At 38.2% G+C, this 23,109-nt stretch overlaps 1 protein-coding gene across 5 annotated transcripts in view; it reads right to left on the reverse strand.

Moving 5' to 3' along the window:
• chrm3a (cholinergic receptor, muscarinic 3a) overlaps positions 1-23,109 on the reverse strand; it is a 96,258-nt gene continuing 73,149 nt past the window's right edge. For all 5 annotated transcript variants that reach the window (XM_059520137.1, XM_059520135.1, XM_059520136.1 and 2 more), the window contains one exon: positions 1-2,772. In XM_059520137.1, coding sequence (XP_059376120.1) covers positions 966-2,772 — 1,807 coding nt within the window. In that variant the 3' untranslated portion in view covers positions 1-965. The remainder of the gene's footprint in view (positions 2,773-23,109) is intronic.

Consider the following 23,109-nt stretch of genomic DNA (forward strand, 5'->3'; position numbering starts at 1 on the left):
GTCTGTATTTTGTGAAGCAAATCTGCAGCTGCTTTAGGAAACTAAATTGGCCCGTAATGTTAAAGCCTGGCATTCCCAAACATGGTGGTGACAGCAGACAGTTTGGCTGTAAATGGAATTACGTTCCAATGCACTAATATCAAAATCTAAATGTCCATTAAACAGTTAAAAACATTGTTTAGGTTCCATAAATGATTTCACAGCTAGCCCAGTATGTTCAGTGCACAATCTTAAAGTCCAAACATAAGGCATTCCAAAGTATACAAACATAATGTGCACTGAAAACCTACATAATAGCTATTAAAATACTTGTAGCAAAACAAATGTAAACAACCACGCTTTATACAAGAGCAGCTTACGGAAGTGCTGTTTATGAATAGAACACTTACACTTACCGAGACAGCAAAGACACTGAACCTCTGTGTGGCACATTTTCACAGAAATCAGCACAGTTCACTTAGAAAAAGAAATATCTTCACTGTAAATACTTTGATATACATCACCGTTTTTAAAAATCACATTTTAGTTTCTGTTTTACTGACAAAAACGAGATATTTAATATTCAACCCCAAAATATTCAAACAAGTAATTGAGATCATCACATCCAATCAGCTCTTTGAGGTTCAAAATACAGTCTCCTTTCAAATGTCCTTTTTATATGTCGCTGCTGAACTCCTGAAAGTTGGCACTGCTGATTTAGTAAAAGGCATATAAAAGTCCACAGGAAGTACTGATGGCCACTGCACTTGCTTAGTTGTGCTTCAGTATCACTGAAACTCTTTGTACACTAAACCACAGTGTCTTAAAATTTTACAATCAAGTGACCCAAATCATAAGTGACTGACGTCTACACTTCTACATTGAGACTCACACATTAAAGCTTCATTATATAGTACAGATACTTGAGGAATCACCCTTTGAAACTTACATTTTAGCATTAGCAAATTAGCTTCGCCACCAGGCTGCTATGTGGAGTCTGTCGGTATGCTCCTGTGAAATCTCACAGCCTGTCTTTGTGGAAAGCTTGGCTTGCTTTTTTTCTGATCCCAGCGACAAAGCAGGATCATCTTGAAAGTGGTACGAAAAGTTTTGTTGCAAAGGGCATAGCACATAGGATTTACTGTACTGTTAACGTAGCATAGCCAATAGCCTAGTGCCCAGAGGTTCTCAGGTATGCAGCCATTACAGAAGGTGTTTACTAGCACCATAATGTTATAAGGTGTCCACGTAATAATGAAAGCGAAAAGGATGGCGCTTAGAGTTTGCGCTGCTTTCTTTTCTTTTATTAGCGACATACGCTTCCGCTTGGTGATTTGCGTCCTTGCGCGAGCTGCAAAACGCTTTGCTAGGACTGCCTCTTTGAAAGTTATAGGCGCTGAGGGGGATTTGACAGTGGTGTTGGTTCCATCAATGTTTGGATCCATTGACGGTTGTATGGCAGACACTGAGTGAACTTTACTCATGCTTCCAACAAACCTCTTGTTCCCGTTGGTGATGGAGCGGGTGATGCTGCCATCCCTGCCATCGTTCTCCACAGGGGACCGTAATGGATCTTCCTCAGTGTCCAAATCCTCACAAGAAGTGACCTGGGAGTTTACAGCTGCCTTCATGCCAGGCAGACTGAGAACGATGGAGAAGATCGCCCGTGTGGTGGATGGCGCGCTCTCGTCGTCGTCAGATGAGCCCGAGTGGTCGGCTGACAGTCCAGCGTCGTTGTTATTCCAGCTGTCGCTGCTGCTCTGATCTGCCTCCCGGTGCGGCCCACCTTTATCCCTGCCACCCGCCTTCCACCCCCAGCAGTGGAATCGCCCACTCAGGCCATGAACAGAGCTTTGTTTGTGGCCAGGTTGGCCCAGTTCAAAGCTGCTGCAGCTTCTAGAGCTCCCCCCAGTGGCACGGAGATGGAAGTGCGGTCGCTCGACACCTCCGAACCTTCCAACCGAGCCTTGTAATCCTGCAAGTTCCCGAGAACGGTTCTCTGTCTCTTTGTATATTCGCCAATACAGAACACTCATTATCGTCACCGGCAGGTAGAAAGCTGCCATTGCAGTGCAAAATGTAATAATAGGCTCTGAGAGAAATTGAATGTAGCATTTATCCAGTGGAACGGTTCTTTCTCCTACAAAATACTGCCAGAACAAAATGGCAGGAGCCCAAAGTATGAGCGACACAAACCATGCCAGGCCAATCATCACTCCTGCCCGCCTGGTGGTGCGTTTGGCACGGTACGTCAGAGGCCTTGTGATGGAGAAATACCGGTCAAAGCTAATGACCAGCAGATTCATGACGGATGCATTGCTGGCTACGTAGTCTATTGCTAGCCAGAGGTCACATGCCCAGTTTCCCATTGCCCAGTGGCCCATGACAATGTAGGTAGTGTACAGGTTCATAGAGATGACCCCAATGATGAGATCTGCCACGGCTAAACTTAGTAAGAAGTAATTGTTAACTGTTTTGAGCTGGCGGTTGACCTTAAACGACACCATGACCAAGATGTTGCCGATAATAGTAATAAGGGAAAGCAGTCCTGTAAACACAACGATGAGAATGACCTGCCAGAGTGAATGGCCGCCCAGAGGATCATAGGATTGACCTTCAACCTCGACATTACTCCCATTGAGCTTGAAAACAACACTGAGGTTGATGAGGCTTGTGTTCTGGAGCAATGGCCATGGAGTGGATGCCGGGTAGATTCCCACTTCCAGGGCGTCGGATGGTGAGTACAGGCCCAACTCTGTGCTGTTGGAGTCCATCGTGCAGGCCGGGCATATTCTGAGGACAGAGAGCAAAATAATCAATTTATGTTTATTCATTTCACATTTATGTCAAATGTTTGCAGTGAAACTTTAAAGTAACTACTAACTCTATGTAGGAGTGTTTCCTAAGTGAAGCTCACTGTTTCTTTATATCTACACTAGAGGGCAATGTTAACCTATTAAATGAGACAAGTATTAAATCTTAGTTTGGAAGGATTCAAAGAAATCCGTTTTCAAATATAGCATAAGAAATATAATGTTTATCAAGCTGCATCCAAATATGTGGATGTTGAAGCACCAGATTGTTTTCTATAAATAAATAAACAAATAAACATTCATTAATTTGTTCTAAGCCTTTAAAAAACGCTCTATTCTTTAATCTTGAAGTAAAATATTAATATAGGAACAAATCTGATAAATTACTGAATAGGTTGCCATACAAAAATAACAAATTCACTCTTTTATTAATACATAAAGTTCTCAAATTCCTAGCCATTTTTGTTGTTGTTTTCCTCATGTATAATGTTATAAGTAACTTGTTGTAATGCTCCTTATTGTTACACTGAAAATGCTTGCAAGTGTATAATTTATATTAGAAAAAGTGGGGGGAAATTCGGGCAAGATTTTGAGTTTGCATTCTTGAAAATGTTTAGTCTTGGTTGCCTATTGCAATTAGAAAATTCTCATTAAATCTTTATAAAAGACTCATAGGTGGTATTTCATAATCTGTATTATTCAGTCATCAATGATATTTCATACTTGTTCTATGGAGCATTACTGAAATTACTTTTGTCCCACATGGTTTGACTTATAAATCAATACAGCCTTTCTCATAGAAAGTTTCCCAAGAGCCATCAAAACTTCAAACAAGTTCATCAAAAAGCTACTTGGTGAATTTAGTAATGGTGAACAATGTTAATAATATTAATGATGCAAACAAAAATTCTGTATAAGAAACAAAATAATACATCTCAAATGTTTTCATATGTGACCCTGGACCACAAAACCAGTCTTAAGTGTCAAAGATGTTCAAAAATGGTTTGTTAGGATAGGACAACTATTTGAATATCTGGAATCTGAGGGTGCAAAAAAAAAATCGCCTTTAAAGTTCTTAGCAATGCATATTACTAATCAGAAAGGAAGTTCTGATATATTTACAGTAGGAAATCTACAAAATATCTTCATGGAACATGATCTTTACTTAATATCCTAATGATTTTGGCATAAAATAAAAATCTATCATTTTTAACAAATACAGTACAATGTATTTTTGGCTATTGCTACAAATATACCCATGCTACTTATGATTGGTTCCCCTTCAGGAACTCGAGCTGCATCGAATGCTTTGGGAACGCCCCCAGCAAGACCCTGTACTGATGCATGTGTGAAATCAGTCCAACAGAAAAGTGAGACATCACGAGCGGGGTGATGTAAGCAACCAGGATGCATAAGGGCACATCGGCCGTTCCATGACAGCTCTTGTGACTACTAATAATCTGTCCGAATTACAAGACAAGGACAGAATCTTCCTGCTGGATGCACAGCTATCACCTTCTGGCCTCTTCGGCAGCACAGTCGATACTGTCGGCGAGAGGTTTCAGGAGGCAAAGAAGCAGGAGGCTTCATTCCAGCACTTCCTCCCTCATCGTTCCCAGGTCTTTGGGACTGCTGAGCGGGAGACTGAGGCCAGTACATCGCACCAAGGTGCCCTCGTGGGACCTGCCGGTGGTTCTTGGAGGTTTTTTGCAATGCTCCTTTCCAACCCACTAAAGATGTCTCTGACAAGCCCCTCACACCAAAGACATTCTTCCTCCTTGCTATATCCTCGCTGAAGAGGATAGGGCATCTTCTGGCACTCACAGTGTCATGCCTGGGGTTCGCACCAGGCATGGTTAGGGCGTTTCTTTACCCGAGACCCGGGTATGTCCCTAAGGTGTCCACCTCTTCGCCGGGTCCCATAGTACAACAGGCCTTCTGTCCTCCCCCCTTCCAGGAAGCAGGCCAGGAACGACTCAATCTGCTCTGTCTAGTGCGAGTATATCAGTGGGTGTGGGCCTCCAGGATATGTGTGCTGCGGCGGATTGGTCCTCTCCGCACACATTTGTCCGGTTTTATAGTTTGGACCTGACACCAACCCCGGGGTCCCAAGTTCTCTTGTCTTGATGTTCTTGCCAGACACAGATCAGACAGGGACTTACTCGTATGGCACAGTCGGTATTCTTGTTCCCAAAGTTTCCTGAACGGGAACGTCTCGAGGTTAAGTATGTAATCATGGTTCCCCGAAGGGAACGAGACGCTGCGTCTCCCTGCATCCCTGCAGGAGCTCGCTTCCGCAGAAGCTAACGTGCATTTGCAGGATGCACCTTTATGCTACCTAGTTGCTTATATCACCCCGCTTGTGGCGTCTCGCTTCTCTATTGGACTGATTTCACACATGCTTCAGCATGGGGTCTCGCTGGGGGCGTTCCAAAAGTGTTCGATGCAGCATCTCTTTTCCTTCTGGAAACCATGGATTTTTGGTCCAGGGTCACACTTGTTGATGAAAGAGTATCAGAGCCTTACTGACAGACTTACACACACACACACACACACACACACACACACACACACACACACACACACACAAAAAGTTTGGAAACACTAATCTAGAGCAATATTTTAAGAGCCTAGGTTTATAACAGATATTAAGTTATATCAAAATCACCTTACAATAAACTGTATGTAAATATTAACTGCTGTCTCCATTAAATCTGAATACAATTTATGCTAAAACTAGTTTATATGCAAAAGCTCTGCCTGTACCAACAACTAGCAGATCAAACCTTTTCAAAATAGCTATTACTTTCCAGTTAAAAGCACATCCAGCTTTTATGTATATGATAGTCTCTGGGCTAGCAGGCACACGAACAGCAGAAAAAAAATAACATCAAGAAAGATGAAAGATGGTTGAAGTGTTTCTTTACTTTGATTCTGTAAGAGGAAGTTGTTGCAGAGTTTTCCCAGAATGCCTCACACAAACGCACAGTTAATCTCATTGATGGAGGCAGAGAATAGAATGTAACTGGCTCATGGCCAAGGACAGCTGAATGTCTCATCTCTTCAAATAAAAATGATATCTAGTTCTTGACCAGAAGTTGCACACAAATACACACACACACACACATCTTACTTCTGGGAGTTTGGGGGGTGGGGGTGTCATCCTTATGAAATGGCAATCTAATTTCAGAAATAAGTCAAAAGGGCTGCTGACTGCTGCTCTTAAAGGAAGGCTGACAATCATACAGCATCATTCAGCAGAACAGGCCTACATTACTAAATATAGTCATAAACTTTAAAGGGGAAAGATTTTGAACTGAAAACATCTGTCTCTCTTTCAGTAACTCTTCTTCATCTTGATAAGGCAGCAGGATGTGAGGAGGAAGACAAAGATGAGAGTGAAAAGTAGGTGAGATGCAAGATTAGGGAATGACAATCTGATCACATAATAACAAGTTATAATCATAGTTGCAAAAATAGCATACATAAAAATACCAGGCATATATGAACATTTAAAAAAAGAGAAATTAACAAATGTATATGACTACTGTTGCACAAGCGCGTGCACACACACACACATACAAACCAAAGAGTCAGAGGTAACAAGCTATTAGATTCAATCTACGTTCTCCCACAACGGAAACAAACGGATAATTACTTTACAATAGGCAGAGCAAGAATACATATACTGTAGACACTGTTTAAAACTGAGAGAACAAAGCTGTCAAAGAGAACCTGATTTGTTTTAAAATATTATACATAACTAAAACATATATATATTTAAATGTTCTTAAACCTCTATATGTTCACCAATCCTGCATGTATTTGTTCAAAAATACAATTTGGAATAAAATTATTTAAAAGAACTGCTTTCTATTTTAATATATTTTAAAATGTAATTTATTCCTGTGATGACAAAGATCAATTTTCAGCAATCTTTAGTCAATTGCTGTAATCAGTCTACCATGCTGATTTAGTGCTCAATAAACAAAAACTGATTCTGTGCTAATGTTATGAGCCCAAGTAAACCGAAGGCTTGAATCAAGGGCAATCATCGCAAATGACGTCATTACGTCGAGCACAAATGAACCGGTGAACAGTTTTCTTCAACCGATTTATTTAATCGAACTGTCCGAAAGAAGTACTGGTGATCCGAAAACCGATGCAACCGGTTCTTGACTCGTGAACGAGTCAGTCTATTGTTCGTTATCTGGCTCGGCTCGGTGTTCATCTTCAATTCTCTCTTCACAGCAGTTCAGTCAGTGTACTGTTTGAGTACATGAATTACTCCGGGATATTGGTTTGTTTTAACTCAGAGGGAGTGTCAACCACATTAAAAAAGTAAACAGCTTAAGTCATTTGTGGATTAATGCGTATTGGAGACGCGAACCGTTTCAAATGATTCAGTTCGATTTGGTGAACTGGTTCAAGAAGATCCGTTTACATCATATGATTCGTTCGCAAACCGGATATCACAAACTGCTTTGTTTTGAACTCTCTCTCACAACAGACACGGAAGAGAAGACAATGCTGAATAAAGTAGTTTTTGCTATTTTTGGACCAAAATGTATTTTCGATGCTTCAAAAAATTCTAACTGACCCTCTGATGTCACATGGACTACTTTGATGATGTTTTTCTTACCTTTCTGGACATGGACAGTATACTGTACACACAGCTTCAATGGAGGGACTGAGAGCTCTCGGACTAAATCTAAAAAACCTAAAACTGTGTTCCGAAGATGAACGGAGATCTTACGCATTTGGAACGACATGAGGGTGAGTTATTAATGACATAATTTAGATTTTTGGGTGAACTAACCCTTTAATTCAGTACACAATTTTGTACAGCAATGATTCTGTTTGTATAATATTGCTTAACCTCTATACTGTATATCAATGTGGAATACATGTTAAGCAGATAAAAAATTTGAGATACTATATCTCGATGTTTAATGTAAAATCAGCATTGTGAAAAGAGATATCAGTGTTTAACTAAACAGTTTCAGTTCCGACTAAGATGAACCATGTTCAGAGATGTTCTACACACACCTGCACATCACATTCATATAAAACAGCAAGGATAATATTGTCTGAATTTAAGTGAAATACTGTATTAGAACAATTGTTTTATTGTTATTATGTCAGATCAAAAAAACACAATTTTTCAGAATTCAATGTGGCAAAGGTGCAGCCGAAAGCACTACTGTTTCAGAGTTTAGAGTGTGAATTGTGAATAAAATGTGAATAAAAATTCAAATTGTGTGTTAATCAGTAAAGTTTGACTGCTTACAGCTTTAGATGCTGCAGTCTGTTTCATCTTTAAAGGAGATATCAGACATGTTACATAAAAAATAGACTGATTAGTGTAAAAACACTTTGTAAGTAAAAACTGAAAAACGAGCATTCAATGCAATAAACAAAACCTCAAAGAGAGTGTGATGTTAAATACAGGCTTCATGTTCATTCATCTGAGTGAGATATCAATAGCAGAGAGTGAATCAAGCAACAAAAGATGAAGTCAAAAAGAAATCTAATTGGCGTTGGGCTCTGATTCGGGCCCCTGCGCTCCTGCGTTCAGCTCTGTGATTTTATCCTATTAGGGTTGTGCTATGAGCTGAAACAAACACACAAGCTCAGATGAAGGATAGCAAACACGTTCAGTACAAAACTAGTGACACGCATAGACATAATCCCATTAAGTCGTGGTATTTGGGAATTGTCTTAATTTTTGGCTGATCCGCAAACAGCAACTGATGAGCGGGCTGTTGTCATGGTGACCGGGGAAGATGTGGAGGGAAGTGTGAAGGCCACACGATGGCAAATGAGGTTAGTGCCAACTGTTTGCACATACATACACACACCTATAGTTGATTTAATCTGTGAAACTGTAATGTGATTCAAATGTAAAGATGTCAGAGGGCAGGTGAAGAGAAACAGATTTCCATTTTTAAGTGGTCCTTTTTTACAGCGGCATGTGCTCGCACACACAGACACACACAGCGTGAAGCCTTTGATAACACACCTGAGAATCAAACGAACATCTGGAGTTATAAGCATGACTTCAAACGTACTGTACATCAAACATAGTTTTGTGTATAAAAACACTCTCCTTCGTTTTTAAAGAATTCTTTGCCAGTCTGATAATGCCATAAAAATGCAGCAATACTTAATATTCCAAAGTGAAATAACGGATTGAAAACCACAGTGACTGCTTTTGTTTTCATAGTCATCTATGGGAAAACACTCTTTTATCATGAAAACAGACTGGCATGTCTGGTGCTGTCCCCCCTGGTGTGGTAGTTAAGTGTGAGGAGAGTTTGTGTAGTAAGAGCACTGTGTGTGTGTGTGTGTGTGTGTGTGTTGGGTATTTTGATGTTAGGCATGTGCTGTGAATGAGGATTTCTGAAGAATGATGGTTAAATGTCAACCATTCTTTTCCAGAGTTTGAGGGAGATCTGTGATTACCTCACACGGCCTTTAACCGACAGAAATGTCAGCGGTGAATGAATGCAGGACCTTGATCAATATGCCTGATTTGAATTGGAATTAATCACTGGCATGGGTACAATTATAGACGGGAAGCCATAATTATCTCACAGTATCTCAATACGACAGTCAGAGGAGATCAGTGAAGCATGAGAGACTGCTCTCTGACAGATTATTTACTGATCTCTTATGATTAAAAGTGACGGCGAGGGATTCGTCCCCGAGCAACTTCCTTCTCCTTATTTTACCTCTGCATATCATCCTCTGACATTCTACCCATAATTTTTTTAGTCCTTTTCAGTTCAGTGGAAGGCGAAATGTGAAATATCACCAGAGCATTAAATAAATTATTTAAATAACTTCAAACAAAAACAAAAATCATTTTAGAATTTTTATGTAACTTGTTTTATAAAAAATTATGAGGAGCGATACATAAAAAGTAGTGGAGTAAAAAGTACAATGTTATGACTTGGAATGTTGTGAAGTAAAAGTTTCTCAAAATAAAAATACTCCAGTAAAGTAAAGATACTGGAAAACTGTACTTAAATACAGTAACGAAGTAACAATGCTTAGTTACAGTCCCCCACTGAAATGTATTCACTATACCTGGACTGATACTGGAATGTCTATCTGGTCTCTTGTTTTTCTGTTTTCTTATATCTCTAATAACACTGTCCTTATCTGCTCTTCTAGTAGTGTTTACTACCTGTTCCTAGCGTTTCTAGTTGTGTCTCCTGACTATGTTTGGTCAAACGTTCTGGTTGGCTGGATATCAGGAAGCTGTAATTCTCTGCTCCATCTGTTCTCAGTTGAAACACCTCAGTTGTGCCTCAAAGCCAGATCACCTGAGAAATGTTTGTATACAACGCTAGAGATAAACAGGTTTTCTGTGAAGCCAAAGCAATTTGGTGACCTTATTACTGAAAATGCCAGTCAGAATAAAATATGTTACATCAGCACTCAATATTAGACAGGGCTCCTCTGTAGGGTTAGACTGTTTCATCAGCATGATGGGCTAATTTACACCCTTATCTCTGCATGAACAACAACCTGACATCACGAAATAGAGTAGCTGATAAGGTGAGGGTGAGATACTGTACAGTATGTGCTACACACCCAGGCACATGAAAAGTTCTCATATAAGACTGGTAGAACAGAAAATGTGTTCCTTTATCCAGTCATCGACAGTGCATCTGTATCGACCCACCCCGCTGTAAGTAATGCCTTAATCTCAGGCAGGCTAAAGAATCTATCACAGACTCTGACAAGATCCACATCCCCGGGGCAGCGGCACATCCTCTGTCTGTGCGATTGGCCAGCGTTTAATTCGTCTGCTTTGAAAAGCAAGAACTGCTGCGCTACAGAAGGATTTGGGATCACACGTCTTCAAAATATCTTCACGTTACCATAGAAATATTTTTCATTCCCTATCCCAAACATTGTCCAAGGCAATGATAAGTGTTGTTTATTTGGGCAGGGGTTTTACATTACCATTATCTAAATCCAGAGATTTTGAATTATTCGTCAAAATGAAAATTTTCAAACCTACTAAAAAATATATATATTTTTTTATTAATCCAGCACTTTTAGGTTAAAATATATTTTTATATAATATAATTGGTATTTAGAATTATACCATAATTTACAAACAAACATAAAAGCTACAGTATTAGCGAAACACAACTGCAATTATTCTACCTAAGCCATATTTATTTATTTTTTATTTTAAAATAACAATCCAACAATTTAATGGCATTTTCAGCCACAAAAATAATAAAGGTTTACGACTGAATGAAATGTTTCATATACCAAATCCAAGCATTTTCACACAATTTCAAATCTGAATTAGAATGGCAACTTCATAACTTTTTATAAACTTAAAAATAAAATCATGCTAAATACAACTAAAAGAAGTTACAATAATTTATATAACAGGAAAAATATATAATTCTAGATAAATAAATAATAAAAAATAAAATGAAAAAACATCTACGTGCTGAATCAAATTTTATCTGATGTAACTTGACTTAAATTATTCATCCAAATAAACTGATTCACTAGAATGAATCAGAATTTCCAGAGCTGCATATGTAAAAAAAGAGGACATTTTAGGAGAGATCACATTTACAATTATTACTACATCGGTTCACTCAGTTGAAATAGCTGTGAGTGCAATCCAACACAAAAGTATTTTTTCAACCAATGTGTGACTGAAAAAATTTATCTGATGTACTCTCATGTTTCAAATAAAAACTAGTGGCATCATTATTTACTCTTTTTTACTCACAACACTAATTCCCTAGATATCATGCTAAGAGAAGCCCACATGCTCTTATCAGTAAAGCAAATAAGTTTGGGAAGTCGTGGCCTAATGGTTAGAGAGTCGGACTCCCAATCGAAAGGTTGTGAGTTCGAGTCCCGGTCCGGCAGGAATTGTGGGTGGGGGGAGTGCATGTACAGTTCTCTCTCCACCCTCAATACCATGACTTAGGTGCCCTTGAGCAAGGCATCGAACCCCCAACTGCTCCCCGGGCGCCGCAGCATAAATGGATGCCCACTGCTCCGGGTGTGTGCTCACAGTGTGTGTGTGTGTGTTCACTGCTCTGTGTGTGTGCATTTCGGATGGGTTAAATGCAGAGCACAAATTCTGAGTATGGGTCACCATACTTGGCTGAATGTCACTTCACTTTCAAATCCACTGCCTGAGACTGCTACAGACTAAATAGCAACCTTTTTAACCTCTCGTCTCTACTCCTTCAAGGTTGGACCACATGCAGTTCAACAGCCTTTTATTGAAGCACTAGAGCTGTGCTTCGGAGTATTACCCCAGCCTCCGGGAGCACCCAGAGGAATGCTTACACTAGCAGAGATAGAGATAAACATGGCCACTGTAGCGCAGACATTCAAAAACAATATCTTACTTTACCTATACTGTTTTTACTAACTCTGCTGCCACATGACTACAACAGGAATTCCTGTTAAACTAGCTTATGTTATTGTTAGCTTGTGCGTGTAATTTAATGTATGCCATTGCAAAAGCAGCCTTTAATAATGGTAAGCAGTGGAAACATATGCCACCCTTTGTGTTGTGCACTAAATGGAAACATCTGAGAACATAGACACAGATGCACGTTTGAGAACATGCTTGAGTGCAAATAGTGTGCAGAGTTGCAAAAAACATGTCTGCATGCATAGCTTTGTGTAAGAGGGGTAGATTAACTAAACTCTTCAGTGAGTGGTTGCAATGCAGACTGATTCAAAGGCTCATGGGATTTCTTTGATTCCTGTGAAGAGAGTTTAGGTGGGGGTAAAATACAGCCCACCATGCAACTACATTCATTGCCAGCACTGCCACAAAAAAAAAAGAATCTCCTCCTAGTTACAATTAACGCTTTAAAATGCTGAGAGTGTACTTGTCTACATATTTATTTGGAAATATGCCTATTTATAATGCTCTACTCCATCATTTGATGAATTATTGCTGCCAAGACCATTAGAAGTACATAAACTTTACTTAGAAATAAAACTATATTTGCCTGCTTTACATGTGAAGAGCAATCTACATGTATTACGGTCATGACAATGAGTCTTGTTAGCAATAAATGAAAGTCCATCACTTTAAATATTCACGGTACAGCATTACATCAACTACCAGTTAAAAGTTTGGAATAATTAAGATTTAAAATATATATATATTTTTTTTGAAAGAAGTCTGACTGATTACCAATTGTCTGATTGTCATTTATTAAAAAGGCTGCATATATTTGATCAAAAATACAGTAAAAAAATAATGTTGATCCTTCAGAACTCGAATATGCTAATTTGGGGCTAAGTTATTATTCTTAGTAATCAGTTATTAATAATACTATATCAAATATCTTTATCTATCTATCTATCTATCTATCTATCTATCTATCTATCTATCTATCTATCTATCTATCTATCTATCTATCTATCTATCTATCTATCTATCTATCTATCTATCTATCTATCTGTCTGTCTGTCTGTCTGTCTGTCTATCTATACATTCATGTTCTTATTCTCGTAGGAAACATGTGTTAAAATATATATCTTATGATATCTGTTGTTCATAACATTAAAATAAAACTACCGTCATAACAATCATCCTTATCTTAAACACATTCTGACCATGCCATTCTGTAAACTTCCTCCGCAATGTGTGTCTATGAATGCTCTCCATATCTGTATGTTGCGCAGTGATAATCAGGCCTTACATGGCAGCCTGAAGCAGGACTCCTGCACAGACCTGTCTGAGAAAAGAAGAACACTCAGTCTCCTGTGTAAACACAACAGCAGGAGAGGAATGCTCAAGCTGAGAGTAAGAGAGGGCTTAGTGTAGGACATCAGCTTATGGACGTCCATCGGTGCTGCTTAAATCAACAGCATGTTAGAGCTGAGAGGAACATAGACTTGTGTATGGGTCATAAATGTATTGATATGGAAGGATGATTGTGGTCCTGTTTACACCTGGTATTAACATCCATCTCGGGGGATCGCAAATGGTCACCCGAAACGCATTGCTGTTTGCACCTGGTAATAACATGCATTTCAAATGTGTCTCCTGTGACTACTTGTAATCAGATTTTGAGGCTCCCTCTGTTCTCATAACTACTGTACATACATCACCCTCCACATCAGTGTGTTACAGTGTAAAGCACCAAAAAGGTGTGCACCATTTCTCATATATAGTATCTAACCACAAATAAAATGATGAATGCTGAAGTGGAATTCTCACTCATTTTAGTCAATATACATACAGTATGTGTTTTTTCAAAATGTTGGTGTTATGTCCAAAATATGTTATTTTCTTTTAAAATATTACAATATAAGAAAATGTAATCCTGTTTTAAACAGTATTTGACTACTTTCACCTGTAAACGGTGCTTGATCTGCATATTATTTCTCTGCTGATACAGATGAGACGACTATATGCACTAGAGAAAACAATAATAAGGACAGAGGACTCATATTTTAGCTGGTTTGAAAAATATCTTGATGGATTTATTACAAACATGAAGCTTTTTGCTTCATAAGTCATGTGGATTACTTGTGGATTATTGTGATGTTTTTACCAGCTGTTTGGACTCTCATTTTGACGGCACCCATTCACTGCAGAGGGTGCATTGCTGAGCGAATGACGTAATGGTAACTTTCCACAAAATTTGTTCCAATGAATAAACTAACTAATCTACTTCGAATGGCATAAGTGTACATTTTCAGCACAATTTTAATTTTTGACTAAAAAATCATGTCTATGTTATTTTCATAGTCAATGTGAACTGTAAAACTATGTAATAGCAAAACACTGAATGAATGAATGAATATAAAAATAAAGTTTTAGATGAGTCCTAATGAGCATGAAAATATAAATAAATTAAGTAATATTATGTCCCTGCCTACGTAAGGGCGAATGTGGTCAAGTGCTAGTGGCTTATATGCATGCACAATCGTAGTGATCCACCTTTACTTGATGAATGAAGTAAACACATACAGCATTGTACTTGAGAGCTTGGGTAAAGGAAAACAACTGACATCTGATTCCTTGTAAGAATGTTTTATTCCCTGCGAGTTCAGTGCAATTATTTTCCACAGAAGCAAACTCATCTCCTTTGGATATGTCTCTGTATATTACATTGACTCCTGGGTTGGAGCAAAATGAATGTTCCCTTTTCACTTTCATCTGACCATAAACCTGCAGCCAAAATTGCATTAAATATTCTTTTTATATCTTCACCTTCGGAGGGCAGTCCCTTGTAATTGCTTGGCTGTACTGTATGCCAATAAATAACTAATAAAACACACACACACAAACCCTGATTTCTGTTCATGCTGAAACAGATCCTGGGAGAAATGCATTCTGTATTCATTACAATGGCATCGTGAGGACATGCCTGGAATTTAGTATGCTCGAAAAACATAATCTGGGAAAAACAGTTCAGTTTTTTCCTGCAGCGTACAAAATTTATCTACAAGTGACGTGTACACTGAGAGTGTACAGTATATTGGCAAACAAGATGCCTGAGGCGGCCATGAATATCTAAGAGCTTTTTGAATTTAGAAACAGCAACGTGAATCATTGCTTTCTCCATTACTTCAGTTGGATGAGGGGTCTTATCAGGGACAGATCCATAATCACTGATACCTGGCTGTCTGAAACTGTATGTTTCATTACTCACAGATGAACACAAGAATGTCTTGGCAAAAATAAAAAGAGAATGGATAAAAAGGCAGTATTTACACACTACTGATAAACAATATTGACCGGTAAAGCCACATACAAATGGAAAGTGTAGAATTTTCTTCAAGCGTGGATGCTAGAGAAGGCAAGCTTGATGATAGATTAGTTGTGCTGGTGTATTCTTGTTAGGCACTTAGTGAATGCTCTTGGTCATACTGTGAATGATGTTCATCATGTTATTTCTAATAGAATACAATTTTCATTGTAAGTTTTAATCAAAATAACTCACTCTTTCGCTAAAATTACTTTGCTTTTACTACTAAGGTCACTTACGCTTTGTGGGCTGAAAATCTACTCACCCTCAGGCCATCTGAGATATAGATTAGTTTTTTTCTTCATCAGAACAGATTTGGAGAAATTTAACATTGCATTGCAGGTCGTCACATCACTTTACTTTTGGAGTTCCAACTCAACTACAGTATCAGGAGGAAGATCGCTGCTCATTTGCATAAAGTCAACAGTCATTACAATTTAAAGTCGCCAACAGTCGCTGCTACTCATGTCATCTCACATTATCTATTCTCTTCATAAATGAATTCATTCCAGTTGCTTTGTCACTTCTGTCACTTTTGAGATCATTTCCCTGTTTATAATTTCCAAATGGTTCAGTTGGCGCCATCTCAACTGCCACTGAAAAAAAAATGGATCAGTTTTAAATGGAGAAAAACTGAAGATCTGGAATCAGGAGTTGGCTTAACCAAATTTATGTTTCAGATTTTATTAAACGTGAAATATGTAATATCTTTGAAGCCAAATATTTATTCTATTCCAGTTATTCTAATACGCAGAGACATAAGTTCTCCATTCCTAGGCTGATTTCCCAGATAACTGTAAACACTGTAGCTCAGTGGTGCTTCCAAAACACCGCTGTTTGTTTTAGGATCCAGGCCAAACTGACACAGCAAAACCGTCCTAACCAATGGCATGACATTAGGGTGGAGCTACCAGTTCGTTTGATCGAATGGGAAATTATGAGCGTGTTCATGTTTAAAAAACAACACTTATTTAGGCAGCTCTGTATGGTGCATAAATGACAGAATGGAGAATGTCTACTCTATGTATCAATTCAGCACAGTTAGATGCTAAGAGAAGTGCACATATTATAGTGAACACAGAGCAGAAGTCATCCGCTGACAGCTACTCAAAAACAAGTGTGTCACTACAATAACACGCAGTACATCATTCTCTTTGCTGCATGTTTTTTATTCCAGAAAGTCATACAGGTGAACTTATAATATCTCTGATGAAATCACCAAACTCAAAAGTGCACTAATATAGCAGTGTTGGGGAAATAACAAACCAAAGTAAAAATAACTACATCTTTCAGTATAGTAGCATGACAGCAGCTCAGTTTTTATAGTAACAAGCTTTAGTTACTGTACATAAGTAATTACTAGTTACATAAAACACTACTTTGCTATATGTGATATTTTAAAGTCCCCAGCAATATTTAAGTGAAAAAAATAACAATGAAAATAACGAAAGCTGCTTGCTTAAACTCATTGGGAAGACATCTACAATTGATTTTAGTGAATCGGCTTAGTGCTTAGTGATTTTTAGTGCATGGTTCATGTTAATAAATGATTTATTGAAGTCCATGCACACAGTCAAAATGTTTAGTTTAATGCTGCCATTTAAAAGTAACTTCCCAAGCATTGCTATGCTTACATTACATTATTGCAAATGAAACAGCTAAGGACGCAAATGACTGCCAAATACTCTAAGGAGAAAGACGAGAAGAGATCGAGAGCCAGAGAAAAACACAGAAGGTGTTCCTATTACTGAGAACATGCACACCACAGTTTCCCCTCAAGTGTGAATCAATTCAATATTAAATTGTATACAAATTTAATGTGGACTGTGAGAGGTACAGAGCTCTGATCCCAAACCAGCAATAATAATTCCTCATCTCTGAAGTGCTCCCTAGAGATACCTTAAATCTACAAACCTGAGCAAATGAACTCTCGGCTACTTAAAATGTGTTTTTATGCTTGCACTTCCCCGTGGAGAGCATTATCTTAAGGCTATTATGTATTTCTCTCACTACTGTAATGTGATGATAACTAGCAGGGGCTTCCATGGGGAGATGGTTGAGTTATCTTGAGTGCCTGACAGGGAGCTGATAGTGTTTATGACTTTGGTTTATGGTCCTGAATTCCCAACACATTCCCAACCAAATAAAATACCTCACACCAGGTTTTTAAGCTTCAGCTATGGCTTATAGTGATAAAATATACAGCTTATGCTGCTGAGTACTGATAGCTGTCTAAAACAATATATGGATGGTCTATCTATAAAGCAAAAAGCATCAAAGGAAACTATGAAGGAAACTCATGAGGAACTGGACAGGTGTGATAATTCTTTGCTGAATTGTTCCATACAGTAAATGGGTTTCATACAAAAGATGACAATCACTGACTGACAGCCATAAAATATGGAATATCTGGACCATAAAGTCGTCAAACTCTGAGTAAGACTAATAACCTGTTGTCAAACATCAAAGGCAGGAAATATCTCTCAGGAAATATTTAGCAGCACTTAAGAAAAATGCTTTGAAAAGAAAATGCACAGTCAAATGGCACTGATCTGGCGCCATACATTAAATGATTCAGAAAGGGCCACTTCATATTTGCATGAAGTATTTAACACAAATTACTAGGCAAAGCATTTCAGAGTCAAACATTCTAATCATATATAATTATGGCCTTTTTCTGAAATGATTCCTGAAGGACCATGTGACACTGAGGACTAGAGCAATGACTGCTTGAAATTCAGCTTAACCATAACAGGAATAAAACTTTATATATATATATATAAATGCTGCCTTGGTGAACATATTGTATAAGAGACTTTCTTCAAAAACATCAAATGTTTGGACAGCGGTGTAAGTTTATCAAGAAATTACACTTATTATACTAATGCTCCTTGTTAACAAATCAATAATTCTCTTCAATTAATGAATGAATTGAAATTGCAGGATGATTCAGTCAGACAATCTTAAAGTCTTGATGAAATACTCATATTTGGCATATCACACATGTATTACAGTTTTTCTCAGTCACTTTGGTGCATTTCTCAAATCAGAAATTAAATTCTCAAAACTACTTGTACAACCTCCACATCATCTAGTCATTTATACACATCATAAAACCAGTTTCTCATTCTTTTGAACAAGTTGCAATTGCTTTTGTACATTCATGCAATTGATTATGCACATTTATCTGCGGTTTGCTACATTATCAGTTGCTAATGTCATGTTGCTCAAAATGTATAATATAGTTGTCTGTGGAATAGTCTTACCCCCCAAAACATCTAGTATAAGTTTAGATCTTAAGATCTTTAGTTCATCGTATAAGTCATTAAATGCAAAATGGTTCATTTACTTGTCATACATGGCCAAGCACTTTTTTCATTTTTACACATCATTATTAGATTTTCTTGTGAATTGTGCAAGGGAATCTTGACTAATGAAGAGAATGTAGCTCAACCAATGATAAATCATTTCTCTGAAATATAAAGATAAATGTGCGTAATCAATTGCATGAATGTACAAAAGAAATCACAATTTGTTCAAAAGAAAAACTGGTTTTATGATGTGTATAAATGACTAGATGATGTGGAGGTTGTACAAGTAGTTTTGAGAATTTCATTTCTGATTTGAGAAATGCACCAAAGTGACTGAGAAAAACTGTAACAGTGAGTCATAAACATGACTATCTGGATTTTTTTTTTTTTTACTTAACGTTTGAAACAGCAGGTTATCAACTTAGAATATCAACTTATATGAAGTGCCAGTATGCATATCTCACAACATTAGGCTAAATGAAAAAAAAAATGATTCAGCACAGGCACAAACAATAACGTGACAACTTAAACAGCAGCAGGAGTAAGGCATATAGCCTAGCCTAATTCATTTCTTAATATTGTTTGCAAGAAACACCAGTCTATCAACTTGATCTGGATTAAGTGCGGCTATCTTTTTGACTGACGTGTTCATTGCCACAGATATTTATTTTTGAGAGATGAACTAAGGATTTTGAGCAAGAGACTGGCTTTAGCAGGTAATCCATTGTGTTTTGCTATTTCAGACAGGAACCACTTTGGCAAGTTTACTTTTATTGAACACAGTTTATCTTTGGCGGTATGGTTCCTTATGGGGGTTTGTACGAGTTGTTTTGAGAAATGCACTTACTGGTTTGCAAATGTCAAGGATGATTCGAGAAATGTACCAAAGTGACTGAGAAAAACTTTTTTTTGTGGTGCAAGCCACTAAAATGTTCTACTCAAAATGAGCGAAATTATAAAAAATCTCAAAGAATTCAATTTGTTTGATGGAGCTGACATATCTTGGTTGGAACAACAACAAAAAACAAAACAAAAAAAGCATATTTATTAAAAAAAAATCTGACCTGAAAATCTGATGCAGATATATTACGTAAAGAAGACCTTCAGGATGAAGACTGAATTCGATTTTTTAAACATTTTCATAAATATCTTGCAGAAAACGTACTGTAGGACACACCTGAAAAACAACATGCATGTGATCATGCAGAAGTCATTTTAAAGTGCAAATGTTGATTTTTGAAAAGCTAATAGTTGTGGGAATTTTTTTTTCCCCACATGTCTCAAGAACTGCTGAAGTGATGGAGATGTTTAATAACATCCGAGGGAAGACAGTTTGCAAAGTAGAGCAGGAAGGGCATGTCATGGCACAATGTAATAATTAAGCAAGAATAAAAAAAAACTATAACAATGGGAAGCTAGAAATCATTCCGGCGGAATTATGTTCCACCTCCTCAACCAACTTTTCAATCTACACGTCGGCCTGACAAATTACTCTCTCACCAGCCCTATTCTGATTACAGCCTGATTACAGTCTGATGAGGAATACACAACTGCCAAATACAATAACAGGGTGCAGACATATGCCTATCAGGACTTAATTTGGGAGCCATCTGGCAGAGGCGGTTAACCCTCTGAGTATGATGAAGGATGGGGTATCCAAACTTTGCAGAGAGTCCAATCCCACAGTAATCCTAATGACACAAAATTCTGTCCTCTAGCTAATAAAACAAACCTTCATGCACAGCTCAAATGCAGGCTATAGCCTGCAGTTTTTAAGCCAAGTATAAGGAATCGTGCTGGACTTTGTGTGGGGCTTGCAACTCAAAGAAACCTCAACCCAGAAAAATTATATGTCGCTTCTAAAGCCCCCAAGGCACTGATAGACCTAAAAATGGAAAAGCTCTTGAACTGAGCGAGCCAATCGGTGTCATTCAGCCCAGACACTAGAGTTGAGGCTCAGGCACCGCGCGCCAATTTGGAATGCGATGGATCAATAATTCTGTCAGGGAAACGGACGAATAGGGAGGGGAGGGATACAGAACAAGGGCATGGAGTCTTTCAAAGATGTTCGAAAAAATATTCCCCCAAGTTTGCATATCTCTCTTTACTTCCGAAAGTTCCAAAATTAATCAAAAATTAAAAGTGCAATATGTAACAAAAAAATAAATAGAAATGATCATCTCAAACATGCTGTGATTTGTATTGCAAAATGAAGTACACAGAACACAAATCTGAATTCATGCAGAACGAAAGAGGTACGTGATTTGTTGATTTGAAAGTGCATTTCCCACACACTGTAGTTTCGATTATGTGCCAATAAATGCCACTATAATTATTTGTTTAAATTTGTAAAACTTTTTATATTTTTCATTCCTGTTCTGTTCTGAAAAGTTTGGGGCTTTAACCTGAATGTGCTGTAATGTCATGTAAAAATAAAGGAATTACAACACAAACATATTACTATTGTTTTTTGAAGTGATAAATAAATGAATGAATGATTGAACGAATGAACAAACAAACAAATGAATGAACGCACAATCAAGCTGTCACAATCACCAGCTGGAGTGCCCATAAACTCCAATAGAGGGCACTCCACTCAAGACTCTGGCATTTTTGTGTCCATTCCCTTTTTCGAACTCCAATTCCCATCCTGCCTCATTCCTGGGACTGATTGCACACACACACACCTGCAGCTAACACACACACACACACACACACACACACACACACACACACACATACATTTTCTTATTTGGCGCCTAAACTCTGGAATAACCTACCTAACATTGTTCGGGAGGCAGACACACTCTTGCAGTTTAAATCTAGATTAAAGACCCATCTCCTGGCTTACACATAACATGCTAATATGCTTTTAATATCCAAATCCGTTAAAGGATTTTTAGGCTACATTAATTAGGTAAACCGGAACCGGAAACACTTCCCATAACACCCTATGTACTTCCTAGATCATTAGAAGAATGACATCTACGCTAATATTTGTCTGTTTCTCTCTCATTCCGAGGTCACCGTAGCCACCAGATCCAGTCTGTATCCAGATCAGAGGGTCACTGCAGTCACCCGGATCCAGTACGTATCCAGACCAGATGGTGGATCAGCACCTAGAAAGGACCACTATTGCCCTGAAAGACAGCGGAGACCAGGACAACTGGAGCCCCAGATACAGATCCCCTGTAAAGACCTTGTCTCAGAGGACCACCAGGACAAGACCACAGGAAACAGATGATTCTTCTGCACAATCTGACTTTGCTGCAGCCTGGAATTGAACTACTGGTTTCGTCTGGTCAGAGGAGAACTGGCCCCCCAACTGAGCCTGGTTTCTCCCAAGGTTTTTTTCTCCATTCTGTCACCGATGGAGTTTCGGTTCCTTGCCTCTGTTGTCTCTGGCTTGCTTAGTTGGGGTCACTTCATCTACAGCGATATCATTGACTTGATTGCAAATAAATGCACAGACACTATTTAACTGAACAGAGATGACATCACTGAATTTAATGATGAACTGCCTTTAACTATCATTTTGCATTATTGACACACTGTTTTCCTAATGAATGTTGTTCAGTTGCTTTGACGCAATGTATTTTGTTTAAAGCGCTATATAAATAAAGGTGACTTGACTTGACTTGACATACACACACATAAGCAGCACAGTCACTCTCAGTCTTTGTGAAGTCTTGTTTAGTTCTGTCTGGCATTTCCGAGGGTTTTCCCTGTGTTTGTTCCTTCCGTGTCTGATCTTAGATTGTGTATACCAACTGTGATTCTCTGCTGCCTGCCCCGACCTCTGCTTGTTACTGGTTCTGATTTTGGATATCCCCTTACATACTTGACACTGTCCTCTTATCATTGCCTGTTTGACCATTCTGTTAATAAAGTACTGCATATGGATCCGAACGTCTCTGACTCCATGTTACAAAAGCAATCAAGTACAATTCGCACTCAATAAAAATATTGTATTTGTATTGTATTGTATATTGTATTGTATTGAACCAAATACTGCTAAAGTATTTATCCCATGAAAGAAGTAAGTTTCTTGAGTAAAGAAGTAACTTTAAGGCTGAAATAAAGATGTATTATTCCTACTAATGAGATTTGGCTCCACTGTAATAATGAATGTCCCTCTACAGCACTTAATTAGGAAGAGCACATGTTGCAGTGTCAGTGCAGAAAGCTTCTTCCCAGTTTCAGTCGAGGAAGTACAGAGCAGTGAAC

This window comes from Carassius carassius, chromosome 32, assembly GCF_963082965.1.
Source record: "Carassius carassius chromosome 32, fCarCar2.1, whole genome shotgun sequence".
Lineage (NCBI taxonomy): Eukaryota > Metazoa > Chordata > Actinopteri > Cypriniformes > Cyprinidae > Carassius > Carassius carassius.